This window comes from Syngnathoides biaculeatus, chromosome 8 (genome assembly GCF_019802595.1).
Source record: "Syngnathoides biaculeatus isolate LvHL_M chromosome 8, ASM1980259v1, whole genome shotgun sequence".
In the NCBI taxonomy this organism is placed as follows: domain Eukaryota; kingdom Metazoa; phylum Chordata; class Actinopteri; order Syngnathiformes; family Syngnathidae; genus Syngnathoides; species Syngnathoides biaculeatus.
The window spans coordinates 4,724,952-4,745,159 of record NC_084647.1 but is presented as its reverse complement, the minus strand read 5'-3'; the positions used below and the strand labels follow the sequence as shown (position 1 = coordinate 4,745,159).

Below are 20,208 nucleotides of genomic sequence, written 5' to 3'. Positions count from 1 at the left end.
AAAACGGATTTTTAAAGTGGGGGTGACATCCCTATAAATATTCTAAAATATATATTGTAATGAAGAATACATATAACAGTATTCACTTCAATGTCTATACGAAAAAAAAGTGAGCGGAGAGCGCGACATCCATGCACAAAGTTGCGCAATTGAGTGTCGCTCGACATCTAAGTGGTGGCCATATTAGTCGCATCCTCGGTCTTTGACGTCATCGCACTTCCGCCATTGAAAACGCGCAGTGCTTGCTTTTATGGAAGCCGAACAAGAGATATTCGGATTTTTCCAACGCCCCTTCTAACACGGAAGCTCTTTTCAAAAAGGAATACACCACACAACCGAGTGAAGTTACCGGGGCAATATTACACTATTGTTTCGAGGCCTCAGGGCAATATTACACTACTGTTTCGAGCCATATTCAGATGATATGCCATCATGGCCAAACGGTATCCCGTCGATCCACTTCCACGGCGGAGATGAGCCATCGCGGCTCATCGCAGCCGGCCGGTGTGGCTTATGACAGAGCCAAGCGGTGATGCTTTGTGTTCACAGTCGAGCCCGCACGCTTCATGCTCGGACTCGACTGAGTAAAGCATTCTCGGCTGGATTCTTCAGAGCCGCCCCCGACGCAAAGCCCGACACGTAGCCTTCGCAGAAGATATGCCCGCCGAACGCGGCGCCTCAGCCGGTGTGGCTGAGTTTCGCCCGCCGTGGTATATAAGGAGGGGGTGGGGCCGAGCTATGTTGCTTTTAGGGGTATGTTCAAAACGCGGATCTTTTGCTACGTTATGCGAGAGACCGATTACGTGGTCCGCCCCAAACTTTTTTTTTTTTTTTTTTTTTTTTAGCAGCTGTATACACACCTACCTGTTATTTGGAACCCACGAAGCTCTCGTCCTCTGCACCCGTGCAATCCATTTTTCACAACGAACAGGGTCTCTTTCAAACTTATGAAGGGTAATTCCATTCTCCCGAATGTTCAAGCAATGTCCAGCAATGCAATGAGCCCGCATTTTGGCTAACACGAAGGAACAATAAGCTACCTTCCCGGAGGCAAAACTAATGGAAACAAATGAGGATTTTCATGGCGGGAGTGACAAAAAGCTGAGTACGTCAAAATCATGTTTTGTGGTGAAAAAAACACATGGGACCATATTGGCTGTGGGTTTTTCATTAAAAATATACCAAAAATCATCCGTTTGATGACACGTCAGCTTTAAAGTAATATTAGTGCATCTTAATAAGATTCAGGTAAGGACTTTCGACTGGCCCATTACAAAATCTTCATTTTGTTTTTCTTCAGCCAATCAGAAATGGACATGCTGGTGTGTGTGTGGTTTGAATCATTGTCCTGCTGCAAAGCCTAAATTTGTTTAAGCTTGAGGCCACAAAGAGATGGCTGGATATTGTCCTTCAGGATTTTTTGGGAGGCTGTCAAAGGCTGGTCCATGGCCATCATACTGTAGCACCACATTTTTTTCTTTACTTTTGGTATGATGTTCTTTTACTGAAATGTGGTGTTACTTTTGTGCCAGATGTATGGCACATATATATTCCAAAAAGTTCAACTATTCTGGTTCACCTCTGTGGTTCTACATCGAGTATTTTCCATAAAGTCTTGGGGATCATCAAGATGTCTTCTGGCAAAATTGAGATGACCCTGAATGTTCTTTTTGCTGAGAAGTGTTTTTTTTTTGTTGTTATTTTATCTTGAAACTCTCTCTGACATGCAAGGCTGAGCTTACCCAGTCTCTTTATTATGTTGAAGTTATGAACAATGACTAAGGCAAATGACGCCTACAGTTCTGTGCATGTTGTGGGGTCTTTTGTAACCTCATGGATGAGTTGTCGCTGCACTCTTTGGGTGATTTCGGTCAGCCAGCCACTCCACAGAAACTTCATCAGTGTTCTATGTTTTCGCTAATTGTTGATAGTGGCTCTCACTGTGGTTCGCTCGAGCCCCAAAGCTTGAAGCTTTGAGGCTTTTTAACCTTTTCCATACTGATAGTTCAAAATTACTTTCATTCACATTTGTTCCTGTAATTTTTTAGATCTTGGCATGATTTTCGCTTTTGAGGATCTTTTGGTCCGCTTCACTTTGTCAGGGAGGTCACATTTAAGTGATTTCTTGATAAAGTGTGTGTGGCAGTATCAGGAGTGAGTGTGGTTACAGAATTTGAACTCGGGTATGTTTTAATGAGGGGGCTTGGGTCGGGAGGGGGTCACATTTTCACACAGGGCCATGTAAGATTTCTCTCTCTACCTTTATGTTTACTTGTCTTCTCTGACATATACAGAGCCTTGTGAAAGTATCGGCCCCCTTGAACTTTTCAAACTTTCACCACATTTCAGGCTTCAAACATACAGATATAAAATTTTAAAAATTTGTTGCGAATCAACAACAAATGGGACTCAATCGTGAAGTGGAATGATATTTATTGGATATTTTATACTTTTAACAAATAAAAACTTGAAAAGTGGGGCATGCAATATTATTCGGCCCCCTTGCATTAATACTTTGTAGCGCCACCTTTTGCTGCAATTACAGTGCAAGTCGCTTGGGTTATATATCTCTATCATTTCTGCACATCGAGAGACTGAAATTCTTGCCCATTCTTCCTTGGAAAACAGCTCGAGGTAAGTGAGGTTGGATGGAGAGCATTTGTGAACAGCAGTCTTCAGCTCTGCCCACAGATTCTTGATTGGATTCAGGTCTGGACTTTGACTTGGCCATTCCAACACCTGGATACATTTATTTGTGAACCATTCAATTGTAGATTTGGGTTTATGTTTTGGATCATTGTCCTGTTGGAAGAAAAATCTCCGTCCCAGTTTCAGGTCTTTTGCAGACTCCGACAGGTTTTCTTTCTGAATGGTCCTGTATTTGGGTCCATTCATCTTCCCATCAATTTTAACCACCTTCTCTGTCCCTGCTGAAGAAAAGAAGGCCCAACCCATGAGACTGCCACCACTAAGTTTGACAGTGGGGACGGTGTGTTCAGGGTGATGAGCAGTGTTGCTTTTACGCCAAACATAGCATTTTGCATTGTGGCCAAAAGGCTTGATTTTGGTTTCATCTGACCAGAGCACCTTCTTGCACGTGTTTTGGTGGGTCTCCCAGGTGGCTTGTGGCAAACTTTAAATGAGACTTTTTATAGATATCTTTGAAAAATGGCTTTTATCTTACCACTCTTCCATAAAGAGCAGATTTGTGTAGTGTCTGATTGGTGTACTACGGACAGACTCTCCCACCTCAGCTGTAAATCTCTGCAGTTCATCCAGAGTAATCATGGGCCTCTTGGCTCCATCTCTGATCAGTCTTATCCTTGTTCGAGGTGAAAGTTTAGAGGGACAGCCGGGTCTTGGTAGATTTGGAGCTGTCTGATCCTCCTTGCATTTCAATATGATCGATTGCACTCTGCTCCTTGGGATGTTTAAAGCTTGGTAAATAATTTTGTATCCAAATCCAGGTTTAACCTTCTCCACAACAGTATCTCGGACCTGCCTGGTGTATTCCTTAGTCTTCATGATACTCTCTACACTTTAAACAGAACCCTGAGACTATCACACAGAAGGTGCATTTATAATGAGACTTGATTACACAAAGGTTGATTCTATTTATCATCATCAGTCAACATTGGATCATTCAGAGATCCTCACTGAACCTCTGGATTGAGTTTGCTGCACTGAAAGTAAAGGGGCCGAATAATATTGCACCCCGCTCTTTTCAAGTTTTTATTTGTTAAAAAAGTATAAAATATCCAATAACGTTCATTCACGATTGTGTCCCACTTGTTGTTGAAGACTTTCAGGAGGCACTGTATCAACATTTGTTTGATGATGAGAAACATTCAAGTGTAACAAACATGCACAAAAAAAAAGTCAAAAGGGCGCAAACATTTTCACACAACTGCATACAAACTTGTAATTCCTACACCATTCACCAGATTTGGATGAAAATTAAAGATGAAAGCTTCTAGTCAAAGCACACTGTGTTTTGATGATTTAAAATCCATTGTGGTGGTGTTTGAAAGAATTGTGTCCGTCCCAATATTTATGGAACTGACTATGGCAACAGTACGTTCAAATTAATGGAAGCCTGTGAGCATCTTTTAAAATAACCTCACTCACACATTAATTTTTGACCTTGTCCTATTTCTGCAGTACTCTGTTTATTCTTTAAATATTAATCTAAAATAGAATACTCGCGATGCGGAGACTGTGGCATGATTGATTAGAGCATTGGCCTCACAGTTCTGAGGACCAGGGTTCAAATCCCTGCCTGTGTGGAGTTTTGCATGTTCTCCACGGGCCTGCATGGGTTTTCTCCAGGCACTCCGGTTTACTCCCACATTCCAAAAACATGCACTAATTGCAGACTCTCAATTACTCTAAGGTGTGATTGTGAGTGTGAATGGTTGGTTGTTTTTATGTGCCCTGCAACTGGCTGGCAAACAGCTCAGGGTGTACCCCGCCTCCTGCCAGAGGATAGCTGGGATAGGCACCAGCACTCCTGTGACCCTTATGAGGAAAAACGGCTCAGAAAATGGATGGATGTTTGTGGAGAATAAAACGGAGTGACTCGCCAGCTGTCATACTTTTTTGTGATGATCCAGTCCAATTGGTTTTGAGCACATTGGGTCTAAGGTAACTATACAAGATTGATAAATTATAGGCAATACAGAAAACTACATACAGTTTACATGAGTAAGCTGGAAGCAGTTGTTACAAGGAGCAACTTACTACATCAGTCACTCCTGATAAAAGTTATGGTTGAGAACATTTTTAAATAATTGTAATTTTTTTTTACTCTTGTATTGCTGTTTAAAAACAGTCAAATGTGACAATACTAAAGTAAATGAAAGTTTTATGATGGTGACAATGACACATTTTGATTCTATCAGATGAGAAAACTGTGTTGTAATCCAAGTGAATCAGATGTCTAGCACCACATAGATTTTGGTAGACCTTTGCGCTTCCAGCGAATTGTGTTTCTTGAGTTTCGTACCTGGAAGAAGATTCATGAGACAATACAAGGCTTGTTTTTTGGTGTTATCCTTCTGCTGCTGACTTCGTTCTGTTTGAGTGGAAGTCGGCAGAACTCCTCCTGGCCATACAGACTCTTGGATTACCTGAAGGTAATGGACCCAATATCTGGTACATGTCAGATTGGCCACACTCACATCCAGCCATCTGAAATTTGAAAGTACAGTTTCAGGTATCAGCCATTAAAGTAAACTGGGTATTTAGTTCATAAGATTTATTTTAAAATAATGGTTATGTGAATTTGACACACTTTTTTTAGGCTAGAACAAAAAAAACAATCGATCATGCAATATTAAATACACAGATATTGGCGGAACTCTATGGATGTCTCATTATTATAAGTCAACAAAAAGGCCATAAAGTTCAGTGTTGTGACCTTGTTATAGTGCCTGACTTGACCAACTCTTAAAGATCATGATGTCAGACCAGGCAACCCATTTTAAATGTAGCCAACGCCTCATTGATTTGATACTTCAAGTGCAGCAGAGAATCCCACTTGGCATGGTCTCACACTACAGACGATCTCAACGTCTCGGTAAAAGCCTCTTGCATAACTGTTGGATTTAAAGTCTTGTGATGTGGAAATTTAATAGGCTCGGTGATGCCTGGGGACTTTGACCTTTCAATCTGTCCTTCCCTCTTTCGCACCAAGATTTACCACCTGAAGGGTGGAAACGGAGACAATTGCCATCCAGACTACAAGAGGGGATTAATTAAAACACAATGTCAAAGATATATATTTAAAAAAAAAACTCAGGGAGCTATGGCATTCAGGAACTGGATGGGTTAACCTTGTGCAACTGAAAAAAAAAAAAAAAGATGGCAATTTGTAATGCACTTTAACCTACTACCAAGTTGGGAGCAGATTTAAGGTGTGTTCCCTCATTTAATGCAGGGGTTACGTAACAAACCATACTCGTCTTAAGTGAAATCAGTGTAGTAAAAATGTTTGTTTTTCTTCATTCATTATACACTATATATATATATATTTTTTTAATTTACAGCCCATTTTTTTTGTTTACAGGTTGTTTTTTTCATTTACAATACTATTTTTTCATTTCTTATATATGGTTAAACACCTGACCACACACTTTATAAACATTTCTCAGACTGGCATTAACATGTTCTCACATTTCTCTTTAAACAGTCTCAAAATTCAAACCTTCAAAGTTTTAAAAAAAAAGAGGACGCTACTGTATTCCAGAATGAAACCAAATATCTGTTTGAGGCCAAAATATTTATTTGAGAAACAAAGACCTACACGTCACTCAATTTATTTTCCTCCGCTTTATCCTGGAAAAGTGCTTTCCTATAAAAAGAAAAATATTATAGTTTTTAGAAATACATAATATCTTAATGATTATTCTATGAGGTTGGACACAAAAGAAATTATTAATAGCAACTGGACATTCCCTTTCCTCCCTCCTGCAGCTGTGCTCTAGCGTTTTTACGCTGAAGCAGTTTGTTGCAGGTGTGTGCTTGCGAATTAAAAACAACTACAGGTCCTTGTTTTCGTTCTTCTCGGCAAGAATATTGTCAGAAATAGACATACAAGCTTCAATTGTTTGAGAACTGAAGCTGCAACCAAGCACTGCAGGGCCTGTTTCTTTTATGTATATTTTAAAGGGCCTTGTGTAACCACGTCGTGGTTACAGTATTTCCATTTGTTTGTACGGGATGCCACTGGTGTAACTAATCTCAGAATTTTAAGATTAACCTGGTGTTAGTACCACCGTAAGGAATGGGAATTAAAAACATAGAAGACTCAAGAACCGCTTCCAAAGTAAACAATTTATTGTTGAATTTTCCAGGGATTCTTCCATCATCAAGCAGTAGGAAATGCACAACAAAAAGTACAACAATTTAATTATAAATAACAAAAAATGACACCACTTGATTGAACCCTGTCTACACAAAATTACACAAAGTTGCATTTTAATGCAGTTGAAACATGATACTAATTTCAACTATCGCAATACATTCTGGGGAAAAAACATGCATGCTCATTTTCGAGGTGCTACGCAAACATCTGCTCTGCCAGAAACTTCTAGCATTTGTCCTGGCCCCTTTCGGGGGCAGTGTGGTGCGATACATGTATTGGAGCTACACGTTTACCCTAAGCTAAGAAAAAACACAAGTAGAAAAACATCACGGTACAACTTTAAGAAATTCACTTATCACCAATAAGGAAGGATATATGCATTTCTTTTTATATTACTTGCCTGTATGTTACAACAGCGTTTGTGTATGAATACATGGTTTCCTTGCTACTGTGCACTTCAGTTTTTGCGGCTTCACTGCTTTGTCGTTCTTAGGTCCCACCGCCCCCACAAAGAAAAAAAAAAACACCACATCAGCATATTGTGTGAAGACACATTCATACAAGGTGCATGATTGGTCCCCGGCGCAACATTGACCAATGAGAGCATGTGTGAATTTATCTCATGAGCTCACTGCCTGCGCATCACCGAAGTCTCAATCACCAACTTCTGTTCCACCCTTTCCCTTGTCCTTCCTTTCCACCATTTTCTATCCTGTTGACTGTCTGCACGATAACATCTCGTGTTCACAATGCCAACAAAACGCTGTGATGATGTGAAAGCTTCCTCTGAAGCGCCCAAGAGAAAGAGGAAAATGAAGACGATCACCGAAAAAGTAAACCTTTTGGATATGATCAAAGATGGCAAAAGTTATGCTTTTGTGGCATGAGACAGTGGATGACGTTGCAAGGACTTTTAGCTTATCTGTTGGGACAGCACCTGAAATTCTCCATGATGACCTTGGGTACTAGAAAGGTCAGCTGCCGATGAGGGGAAAGATATTAATGTAGAGTACAAACAGCGCAGCGTGAATTCACCTCTTTCATTCTCGGGAGTGTTTACATTCCGTTCTAAACTAGCATGAATGCAGCACTGCTAACGCTCGCCAAGCAAATAAATTAGATAGAGAAAAAAAACCACCCAGAATCCCCCCTCATTATTCTAGGAGATTTTAACACAGATAATCTTAACCACGGACTCTGTTAATACAAGCAGCACGTAAAATGGCCGATGAGGGCAAATAACACTCGCGACCAGGGGTGCTCAATGCTTAGATCGCGATCGAAGGCAGTTTCGGTCGATCGCGACGGCATGCCGAGAAAGAAATACACATCGGCTGTATTTTTTTTAACTTTAGGTCACTGCGCATGTGCAAACGACGACAGTACAGGAAAACACGCAGTCAGTGAGTTCCCCCCTATTTTAAGATCTCGCTTAAGAAATCTTAAACATGAGTATGGATGCTCCAGTAAAGACGACAAAAACGTATCACTTTCATACGGAACGTGAGGCGTACTTTTTTTTCCACTATATCATTTTCAAGCATAGCTGACTCGTTCGGATCTTTCAAAAATAAGGCGGAAATATTAGCTTCAATAAAATCTATGCATGTGTAAAGGAGTACAGTTACACAGCGCTGTGAAGCCATGGCTGATGTGTGGAAGAACATCGGAGATTGGGAGTGTTTCTCACTGCAGTTGGACGAATCCACTGACGTGAGTGACAAAGCCCAGGTGTGCATTCGTATGGTGTTTCGTGATGATCAACGTGAACTCAAATAGTTACAAAAAATGTTTATGGTTAATTATGTTGTGTGGTGCAATATTGGGTCATGCGGTTATGCAAGGCACACAAACATACATTTACACGTAAAGAATCCTCAATATACTTTAAAATAAATATGTTTTGCATTTTTGTAGTGGGTAGATCAATGTGACTTGATAATTCTTAAAAAAAAAAAAAAAAAAAAAAACATCACACCTTCGCCCTCACGAATCCAAATCAATCTGGCACAGATTTACAATCGGTCACTAATGAGCTGGACCACTGCAGCTTGCCTATCGAGCTAACAGGTCTACAGATGACGCTGTCAACATGGGTCTGCACTTTATCCTTGAACATCTCAACAGCTAGGGAAGCAATGCAAGGATCCTGTTTGTGGACTTCAACCCTGCGTTTAACTCCTCACCTCCTAGTTTCTCCACCTTAGCGTCTTGCCTGCCATCTGCTAGTGGATCTACAACAACACAGCAGGTGAGGCTGGGGGACACCACCTCATCCACGCACACCATGAGCACCAAGGCACCCCAAGTTTGTGTCCTCTCCCCACTCATTAACACATTATTCCATCCATGCATCAGTTTTTTTGATTATCTGTTATTTTCACACTGACAACGATAAGAGGGCGCTATAGGCCCGTGTATCTGAAGTATCTCCCCGACACTTTTTTTTTTTTTTTTTAAATATGCTTTGTTCTCAAATGAGTCCAATGTATATTTAAAAAAAAAAAAAAAGTCGGTCGCAGAGAGGTTTACGTTAGGTTAATGTGTGGCCGCAACACGCTTCCGTATACGGGGGCTGAAGCCTATCCCATTTTCTTTTTTTAAATAGGCATTGGACTCATTTCTGTGAGCGGCACAACCGTGTTCGACTCGGCCGTTCGGTTGATCAGGAAGATGGAGGAATACTTTCATATAGAGACATGAGCGGTGCCGCTCATGCCGGCCGGGCCACGTAACTAGTTAGCATGCCGGAGTCTCGTTCGTTATTGGAATTAACCAGGACCCGGCGCAGCAGTGGCTGCGGGACGGTGCACTGCACGATTGAGCTCTCCACCAGCAGCCCGGTCCCAAGCCCGCACGCACGTGACATGCACGTGTGGGCTTCAAGTGGGAGGTGTCAGAAAAGTTACCACAGGGATAACTGGCTTGTGGCGACAAAGCGTTCATAGCGACGCCGCTTTTTGATCCTTTGATGTCGGCTCTTCTTCCACAATGCACAGGAAAAAGACATTTGAATACATTCTTAAAACACTGCCATGTTACAAAACAAACAAACACCTTGCCAATGGGAATAATATGCCATAACTGCAAGGCGTGCAGTCAGCTCAAAACAGCCAGATGTGGTGCAATCAAGTAGGATTTAGTGTATTTCTAGATTTAAAGACATGGAAAATCATTGTGTGGAAAAAAGAAAAATGAATTGAGGATGTTGAATCAGAGTTGTATTGACTTTAATTGCTAAAAATACCCCGCTTTTGACATTGGATTTCATATGGTAGAGGGGAAAATATCAGTCACGCAAACACTTAAAATAAGTTATACACCTGTGACTATTCTACTACATTCCAACGCTTCATTTAATTTATTGGCAAAGATTCATGTAGCACCAGGTCCTGAGTCAAAACAGCTCTACTCGGCCTGAATGGAACATCATTTGAGATTGGTCAATATGATGTGTTAATTTCACAGCTGTAAGAGTCAGTCATTTTTAAGAAGACTGATGGCTAAGGACAGTGCAAGAGACTTTCCACATGTCCAAATATTCATCTGTTGACAAATGCTTAAAGGCCTTTGCATATACGTATATTCACTACACAGAAATTGAGGCACAAATACAAAATCTTCTAAGATCGAACAATACAGTGGTACCTCTATTTATGAAATTAATCTGTTTCTGAAGTCGTTTCGTAATGTGAAACCTTCATAAGTTTTCATGTAAATAGCCTAATCTGTTCCAAGCCCCCTGATCCTCCAAACCCGCACCACCAAAAATAAGCAAAGTGTACATAATGTCAAGAATAATCCAAAATGATGTTCATCTACCTTAAAAAAATAAAAATATTTAAAAAATAATTTTATGTATTTACCATGGATGTTGAGTGTGTGGCATGAAAAAAGGCACTGTGGTGTCGTCAGAGGCGGAGACACGCACACAATTTAATTCCACTAAAATTTCAGAAGCTATGATTTCAAAAGAAACATTGACATTAACTTTCAATGTTTCGTGAAGTACCAATCCAAGAATGTTTGCCTTTGACGGCTTTTAATAATCATATGGAAATGTGCAAGGCAAACGTCACCGAAGTGAGTGATAGCACAACAACTAGTTAACACATTTTCCGGATTATTATTTTGAATACCTTCGGGAATGTCATGGAATTTCATCAACGTGTTTTATTCCGGCTGATGGAATAGTGGATGTCTCCTGCATTGTCGTGCGTTGCATTGCCTCCAGTCTTTAGATTCTCAATCGAAAGATCCTCGTGATGAACCAAGTCGTCAATGTCCTCCTCAGCCTTTCCCAGCAAAACAATTTCCTCTCCTCAACACCACAAACTGCTCCAGCATTGTCGTGTGCTGCATCGCCTCCAGCGATTACCTTCTCCATTGAAAGATCCTCCTGGTGAACAAACCTGTCTCTGTCTTCCTCAGCCTTTCGCAGCGAAACAATTTCCTCAACTTCAGGTTCAACCTCCACTTTGAACCTTTCAAGTTGAGCAGCAACAGCATAAAGCCACATTCACGCGCCTTTTTCATATTTCTCAATGATTTCTTATTTTGTTTTGATGGCCAAAACAACTCTTCTTCTCCTTACTGGCACTGGCCATCAGTTTCTTGGGGTCAAGGTGAAAAAAAACTGAATAAATCCGTAAAGACGTTGTACAGTATGAGTGAGCACGAGTGTATCATAAAGGATTTACAGGAAGTGCGTCAAAGGTAAAGAATGACGTCCCCACCTCACCAAAAAAAAAAAAAAAAAAAAGATTGAGGTCGCTCCGGCCAATGGAGGGATGTGATGTCAAGAGGATGCTATGCGCTAGCCAGTAGGGGTAGCTGCTCTATTACGTCACACATACCAAGAGACAGGTTGTTCGTCATGGCTAAAGATTGGCATCCTTTCTAGCCTATGTGATGCTAGGAAAGTGCTCCACCGGTGGCAAATGGACAATAGATCTATCACACTGCTTTCAACCAAAAAGAAAGTACAGGATGTTTACGTTCAGTTGAATCCAGCGCCACTTTTTTTCCTTACGTATCCTGAATTTTTAATCAATAGAGAATTTTTTTCTTAAGTAGAGGTACCACTGTACTATCAAAATATTCCAAGATATAAAAATATAAGATATAAAGATAAATATAAGATATAAAGATAAATATAAGATATAAAGTATGCCTTTAGTACGCTATTAATGTCTGTGACAGACAGACAGACAGACAGATAGGTAGATAGATGGATAGAAATGAGAATCCATCCATTCATAAATTTTCTGAATCACTTATCCTCACTAGGGTCACGGGCTTGGTGTAACCTATCCCCTTTGACTCTGCGGGAGACGCAGGGAACACCCTCAACACTACTCAATTGCAGAGCACATATAGATAACTATTCGCACACACATTCACAACTACTGGAATCTTCAGCGTTTTCAAATAACCAACAATGCACATTTTTGGGATGCAGGAGCAAACCAGAGTCCAAGGAAACCCACACAGATACGGGGAGAACATAAAAACTCCACAGAAGCAAGCCCTGATTTGAACCCAAGTCCTTAGAATTTTGAGGCAGATGTGATGACCAGTTGTCCAACATGCAGCCAATAATATTGGTAATAAAATATTTTTACACAGGGCTTTTAAAGGGTACTCAAAGATGGTTCACAAAAAACAAAGATAGGGTAAGACAGAATGAGAATAAAAAAATAATACAAGGACAAATAAAACAGCACATTTAAAACATTAAAAGCAGTTCAAAATAGGTGGGTTTTGTATTTAGACAGACAGATGAGATTTATTCAGTTGTAAAGCTAGACTTAACAAAATGTCCACTAAATTTACCAGCCAATACAGTTTATCACTACTGTCAACAGTGGGAAAAGTTGTTTTGACCTCACCATTGTGATATGTCTGCTCTCATTGCAACAGGACAAGTGACCACCATTTTTGTAAACTTTTAAATAACAAAACATACAATGAGCATGTAAAATGGCTCTAAAATCCTTCATAACTAAATTGATGAAAAAAACCCAAGGGATTACTTAAGAAAAGGAGCTATACTATTCCCCACACTGTTCACGAAAAATGTTACATTTGCATTGTTTAAATTGAGTTTTTTGGAATGCGATACCATTTGGCACATCAGTAATTCACCAGTCTGGCAGTCTTGCTCAGGATCATCACTTTACTGTCTAATCAGGACACGGTGCAGTTTGACAGTCATAAATGTTTGTTCTGTTTTTAGATCTTGTTTAAATGTGGACATGTTTTTTACGGGTATTTATACTATCATGGCACCTTGATTCACACGAAGGTGAAAACTGTCACGACCGGGGCTCGAGGGCGGACCCAAATGCACGTGTTCAGAGGCAAGCAGGTAGAGTACAGAAAGCCTTTATTCGGTCCGTGGTCAATGATAAGCGAGTCAGTCAGGAAAAGCAGCAGTATTAGAAGAGGCAGGCTTACTAAGATGGTCAGGGAACAGGCGAGGGTCGGTATATGGTAGGTCAGGTATACGGGAGTGCAGGAACGAGTCATGGGAATCAACGATCTGGCAGAGGACGAGTTGTCCCCTGTCTCCTATAAGTACCGGGTGTAATCAGCTGAAACAAGATACAGGTGTGTGCCGACTAATTGGCTGGCCACGCCCAGCCTGGGCAGGATGCCAGGAGCATGACAAAAACATGAACAGAGCAATGGCCCAGAATAGCATATATGGTACAACGAAGTTTATATTAACAGTGTTTTGGTTCAGAGCATATCACATTAATATTCTATAGTTACAGTACAACAAATGTGTAGTACTCGTAGTTCATAGATATCTGCCTTTACTACAATAACATTCATCAAACTAAGTTTCTGGTGTCATCACCTCTAGAGTCTTATGGCAATCACTGTAGGGATTGATTTCCCATTGGCCCAAGCAAACCCACAGTTTCCAGCCAATTAAACCAGACAAATAGCCAAGTAGTACTATATCAGATGTTGCGGTCTGGTGGAGTCTTTGTCTCTATTGTGTTATTGCTACCACAAAACAGACCAGAATACTTTTCCAGCTCAACTGTCAAATATTTGTAACTCAGGAAAAGGAAGAAGGAAATACCACAGTGTCATGTGTCTTGTCTATCAACTTGCAATATTGCGCCAATTTGTGATGTTTTAAGCATAACATCAGAAGAAGTATAGGAACTACCAAGTTAAAAACCCAGAGGAAAGGAAACGAACACGTGGGTTCAAAATCTAGAAGCATGAGGTCCAAACTCCAATCAGCCTGCCACAATAATATGCCATAGCGGTAACTGCTTAGAAAACATGCAAGAATGTTGACAGTATATCTGGAAAGTAGTAGCTGACCAACAACAACTATGCTAAATGCCTTTAATTTCTGCTGCCATTTATGGCAAACAGAGACAAATAAAACATGACACAAAAATGTCTCTGGAGGCAGAGGATGAACCATTACTTTGGAGGCAAATCTCAGACCCAAGACTCAGGTGAGTGATGAAAACAGTCACAAGAGATAGGAAGAGGCCAAAGGGTTGCTGCGTGACCTCATCCTGTGACTGTCTTTATTTACAGCTGACAGTGTTTAACCCTAATTTACTTTGCAAGCATCTAAGTTGTTTCAGTACGTCTTACTTGTGTTTCATGTGATTGACAGAGTCGATAATTAGGTCTCATAATTACTTGTTGCAACAAAAAGGGGTCTTTACTTACTGGCATATTAATTAGCCTTTCCCTCATGTCAATATTTATAGTTGAGGTTATAGGGATGCAATCTGTATTGTATTCATTTAGGCTAAAAAATTCCAGCCGTTGACTTTATTCTAAATGAGGCATTGGAAATTTATACTGTAATTAGTTACTCATTAAATTTGAACAATGACTACACTGTTACAGCATAATGGAATGACTACAGAAAGGTAAAGTATCAATATGACCGATGTGAAACAAAATTTGATGACGGTAAAGTAGTCAGACATTGACAAATTATGACGTAAAAAAGCATCTTAACATTGTGACTAAAATTGGGAAACAGAGCTCAGCATGCTATCTAGATTACTGCTTTAACGCTGACCTTAATCGGTTACACACAAACCATCAAGACTGCCTTGTTTCCACTTTAAGGAGTGCGTCTGGTTATGCCCGAGGAACAGCATGTGCACACAGCATGTCACACCTACTCCACTCTAGCAAAGTTGATAGATGATAGGTCTCGTTATGTAACAATCTTTTTATCCAACTCACATCTATTGCAAATCTGTCACGTACAGCCCACTGGTCTCATATATACACATGGACAACATTCTTGGTACCCTTCTGTTAATAAGAGACAAACCTAAAGTGGGAAAAGAAATATCTTGAATCTGACAAAACATTAAATTTAATTTGACATTGCTTATGAAAAAAATCATAAAAAAGGCCTGAACAAAAACCCTTAACTTAACATTATGTTGCAAATTCTTTTGAGGTAATCACTGTAATCAAACGATTTTTTAAACTTTGAATGAGACTTTTTACATCTCAGCAGTGTTCTTTTCCAGATATACTTGATTTTTGTGTCTGTGACCTAAGATGAATCACGCTGCCAAAAAGGCTAGAATTGTCTCATGTATTCAGTGGACATTCTCCCAGCAGCTATGTAGCTTGTCAACAAGCAGTTTGACAAATTCCAGTCTAGCTTTTTTATGATTAATTTTCAACAGTGGTGTCTTTGGTCATCTCCCATGAAGTCCACTTTGACTAGAACAACAACAGATGGTGCAATCTGACAACAATGTCAGTGCAATGATAGTTGTGCAAAGGGAGCAGGTTAAAGTGACGAATCGTGCGATGGTCTACAAAATAAATTACGAATACTGTTATTGATTGGACCAGTAGAATGTGAGTGTCCCAACAATGGCACAAGGAAGAAAGAAGAATGTAATGACTTAATTGCCAGAGGGAAAAAAAAACTGTTCGATGCCTGCTAGTTTTGACTTGCATTGATCTAAAGCGCTTTCCCGACGGAAGGAGCTGGAAGAGCTGGTGGCCTGATTCCAAAAGAATCCTGCCTGCTCTGGACCTAGTTTGTGTTGCTTGTAAGTCCTCAACCGTGGGTAGAATGGTACCGATAATCCATTCATCTGTTTTGATTGTTCGTTGCAGTCAGAGGTTGTCCTTTTTTGTGGCAGCCCCAAACCAGACTGTGATGGAGATACACAGTACTGAGTGGATGACCGCTGTGTAGAACTGTCTCAGTAGATCTTGTGACAGGCCATGCTTCCTCAGAAGCCCCAAGAAGTACATTCTTTGCTGGGATTTTTTTGAGGATGGAGCTGATGTTCGTCTCCAACCTCAGAGGTCTTTTGATACTGTAACTCCCAAGAACTTGAAGGTCTTGAGTGTTCAACGCCAGTTTGTGGTGACCACACCTAAACTCCAGTCTCGCCACTTCTTGTTGATATGCAGACTTGAAGCCGTCTTTGATGAGGCTGATGACCGTGGTGTCATCTGCAAACTTCAAGAGTTTGACAGTCAGATGCCACGAGGTGCAGTCGTTATAGAGCGAGAAGAGCAGAAGGTGAGAGAACACAACCTTGGGGGGCTCTGGTGCTGATGGTGCGTGTGGATGAGGTGGTGTCCCCCAGCCTCACTTGTTGTGTCCTGCCCGTCAGGAAGTTGTAGATCCACCGGGAGATGACAGGCGAGAACAATGTTTTGAGTATATGGAGAGCAAGAAGTTGGTGATGCGGATTTTACGTTGGTAGAAGGGTTTTCTTGATTTTTAGGTCAAATTTGGGTGTGCGCATTGTACTTCTGGGCGCATTGTACATGAGAAATTATGGTAATTAAAAAAAAATCAATTCAGTTGTCCAAATTAATCCATATCTATTGCAGCCTTGTTCCTGTTTTTATAATCTCTGCCTCTTGAGTCTGGTGTGCTCTTTAAAGTGTATGGAAGGTCCCCAATGCACCTTTTACTAATAATATACTGTTTTTTGTGCTGTATTCTAATCTGAAATCCGTTATGAAGGAAACATTTTTCATTTTTGATTATCAGGTAAAAATGATCGCACATTGCTGGATTCACCGGAAACAGACGGAAACGAAGTGGAAACAGCAGAGTAGGATCGTGACGCCAGAACCAGTGACAAAAATGGCGAGCATTGGAATACATTGTAAGAATGACGATTAATTTTTCGATATTTCAATCGATGAACACTATTCAGAAGGGTCCCACAAAGACGGTGAAGAATATGAGCTTTATAAAGGCGTTAAAGGGTATCAATTTGAGCCAGTTAGACATCATGCACGTTCGAATGCAGACGAGATACCTGGCCATGAAGAAAGTGCCGAGCACGCAGGGACCAGGAAATGCCTTGTGTTGGAAACAAAGACTGGTGAGCATTTGTGAAGTTCTTGTTTGGTTTAGCTAGTCATAAACTGATAAATAGTAAAGGCTTCGATATCCTGAATGTATATACGACTGAAAGGTCTTGTTTTAAAATTATGCAAACGGCGTGTATTTAGTAAATAGGTACGCGACCACCCAGCCGTTCATTGTACAGCGCGATGGATCTGCCTGTGCTTGTATGAGAAACTACATGCAACACGATGTGCGTCACTGATTTGCGTGTACAAGGCATTTATTATTGCACCAAAACACACAGAAGATGATAATGTAGACCACAGTCCAAGTTGGTATATTTTCACAAATAAGGATTTTAATGAACAGAATCAATTAAAATGTTGCCATGTTCATTTGAGAGCAATAGCTGGTTATATCTGGTGATGAGGATACCACTCCCCCTAAATGAGTCGTTTTTTTTCAGGTAAGGGAAATTAAGTAAAAGTTCACAGACTTTAATTCACAAACACTTGTATTTTTGGGTAAAAACAAACAGAATATGCATTTTATGGTGCACTTGAACATATTTTTTCGTCTAGATAAGATAATTTGCATTAGAAATTCGACATTCCATACACTTTAATAAGTGGAAACAATACAATTGCTTGGAGCAGAATGCGCCTTAATTCATTATTATACAAAGATTTTATTAATCTATTCCTCATTTTTGTACCATTTACCCACCATTGGGTCGTGGACGTATTGGAGCCTATCCCAGCTATCTTCGTGGAAGAGGCAGGGTTCTCCCTGAACTGGTCATCAGCCAATTGCAGGGCACATATAAACAAACAACCATTCACACTCACATTCACACCTACAGGTTATTTAGAGTCTTCAATCAAACTACCACATATGTTTTTGGCATATAGGAGGAAACCAGAGTACTTGGAGAAAAAACACGCAAAGGACAAACCTTGTTTGAACAAAAAAATGCTTTTTTTTTCCCAAGTGTAAACAGTAATTTGAGTGCAGGCATGTCTCATGAGGTCTTCTTTATATTTTTCTTGAACTACATTTAAAAAGTAATGTCTGATTTACACTGGTTAATTTTTAATATTTTTTTATTTATTACTTTTCCATCCATCCATCTATTTTCTGAGCCGATTATCCTCACGAGGGTCACGGGAGTGCTGGAGGCAATCCCAGCTGTCATCGGGTAGGAGGCAGAGTATATACACCCTGAGCTGGTTGCCAGCCAATTGCAGTTATTACTTTTCTTAGATTCAAATTATTTCTCTGGTCACTGGGACTTTTTACTTTCATTGACAATGTGGCACCAATAGTTCTGTTGACATGTTTTTTAAAAAAACAAAAACGATCTTTATTTGCGAGATCTCAATTTGAGATGTTACCTAAACACATGACCCATTAGACATGACAATGACCTGAAAATTTATTTTCGTGAGTACGTTTAAAACTAAAGTAGTGGAAAAAAAGTGTCTCGGGCAATGCGGAAAGAAACTGAAAAAAAATAGCATAACGTTTGTTAGTTTCACTTTTGAGGCATTTGTCCAAAGCATGTTTGTTGGTTAACAAAAATGGTTTTGTTTTTCTTTTAGTAATTTAATTGGGGGGTTGATTTCTCGGTGGAACAGTGGTGAACTGGTTAGCACATCTGGCTCACAATTCTGAAGACCAGGGTTCAAATCCAGGCCCCGCCTGCGTGGAGTTTGCATGTGCTCCCCATGGCTGTGTGGGTTTTCTCCAGGTATTCATGTTTCCTCGCACATCCAAAAAACACACATGGGAGGTTAATTGAAGACTCGAAATTATCCATGGATGTAAACATGAGTGCGAATGGTTGTTTGTTTAGATGAACCTTGATGAACAGTTGAGGGTGTACCACCCATAGTTACCTGGGATAGGCTCAAGAACACCCGTAACCCTTATTGGTTTGCTTTACCCTTTGTTGGTTGTCTGAAATGATTGATTGACTGAAAGCTACTTGAATAAATAAATGTCTATGAAAGTCAAATGTTGTATTAGTACATGATTTATTAAAAAAAAAAAAAAACTTTGAAAAAAAAAACACTGTCAAGGAGAAGTGCCAGTTGAAACATAGTGTTCAAAATAATAATCTCTAGGAATTCCTGCTGTAAAAATCCCTTCTGGAAGGTAGTTCGGCTCCTGACATACAACAAATCAGGGGTAGTCAAACCCAGAGAGAAATCCTGCTAATATATCAGAATAGATAAAAGGTAATAATTGTTATTGGCTCAGCTAAATTAGGTGAATCTGTTTTCTTCCCCAAGCTTTTAAGTCTGCAGCTGGCTACAGTGTAAAGTTGACTGAGTTAATGCAAACTGATGTGGTCAACATATGACAGAGAGCACAGGGACTGTTGTATCTGAACTCTTCACATCATCCCAAATCAATCAATGAATCTATCGGTCTGTCGATGTGTATATTCATCCATTTTCTTTGCCGCTTATCCTCACGAGGGTCGTGGGAGTGCTGGAGCATATCCCGGCTGTCAACGGGGAGGAGGCAGGGTACACCCTGAACTGGTTGCCAGCCAATCACAGGGCACATTGAGACAAAGACCCGCACTCACAATCACACATAGGGGCAATTTAGAGTGTCCAATTAACGTTGCATGTTTTTGGGATTTGGGAGGAAACCAGAGTGCCCAGAGAAAACCTACACAGGCACAGGGGTTTGTGTGTCCTAATGATCCAAGGAGCTAAGTTGTTGGGGCCTTAACACCCCTGCTGTCACCCATGACAAACAGGTCCTAGACAAAGTATGGTCATGAGATTTCTATAATGAAAGACTTAAATGGAACGAGGTTTCCATTGCCCATCCGTGGGTCACCGGGGTCCCTCCTCTGGAGCCAGGCCTTGAAGTGGGGCTCGAAGACGAGCGACTGGTGTGGCTGGCCCAAGTGGCGCGGTCGGGAACATACCAAAAGGGTGACGTGGCTCCCCCTTCCCATTGGCTCACCACCTGTGGGAGGGGC

At 40.6% G+C, this 20,208-nt stretch overlaps 1 protein-coding gene across 9 annotated transcripts in view; it reads right to left on the bottom strand.

Annotated features, from left to right (window-relative positions):
- Window positions 1–20,208, bottom strand: part of LOC133504485 (sorting nexin-19-like) — a 53,675-nt gene that overhangs the window by 10,791 nt on the left and 22,676 nt on the right. For 7 of the 9 annotated variants that reach the window (XR_009795975.1, XR_009795976.1, XM_061826751.1 and 4 more), the window contains one exon: window positions 5,006–5,190. Coding sequence is in view for 7 of the 9 variants with exons in the window: in XM_061826751.1 (XP_061682735.1) it covers window positions 5,006–5,190 (185 nt within the window). In the remaining 2 variants the exon portion in view is untranslated. Of the gene's footprint in view, window positions 1–5,005; window positions 5,191–15,175; window positions 16,359–16,383; window positions 16,505–20,208 lie in introns of those variants that run through there. The other 2 variants (XM_061826756.1, XM_061826755.1) reach the window with 2 other exon arrangements.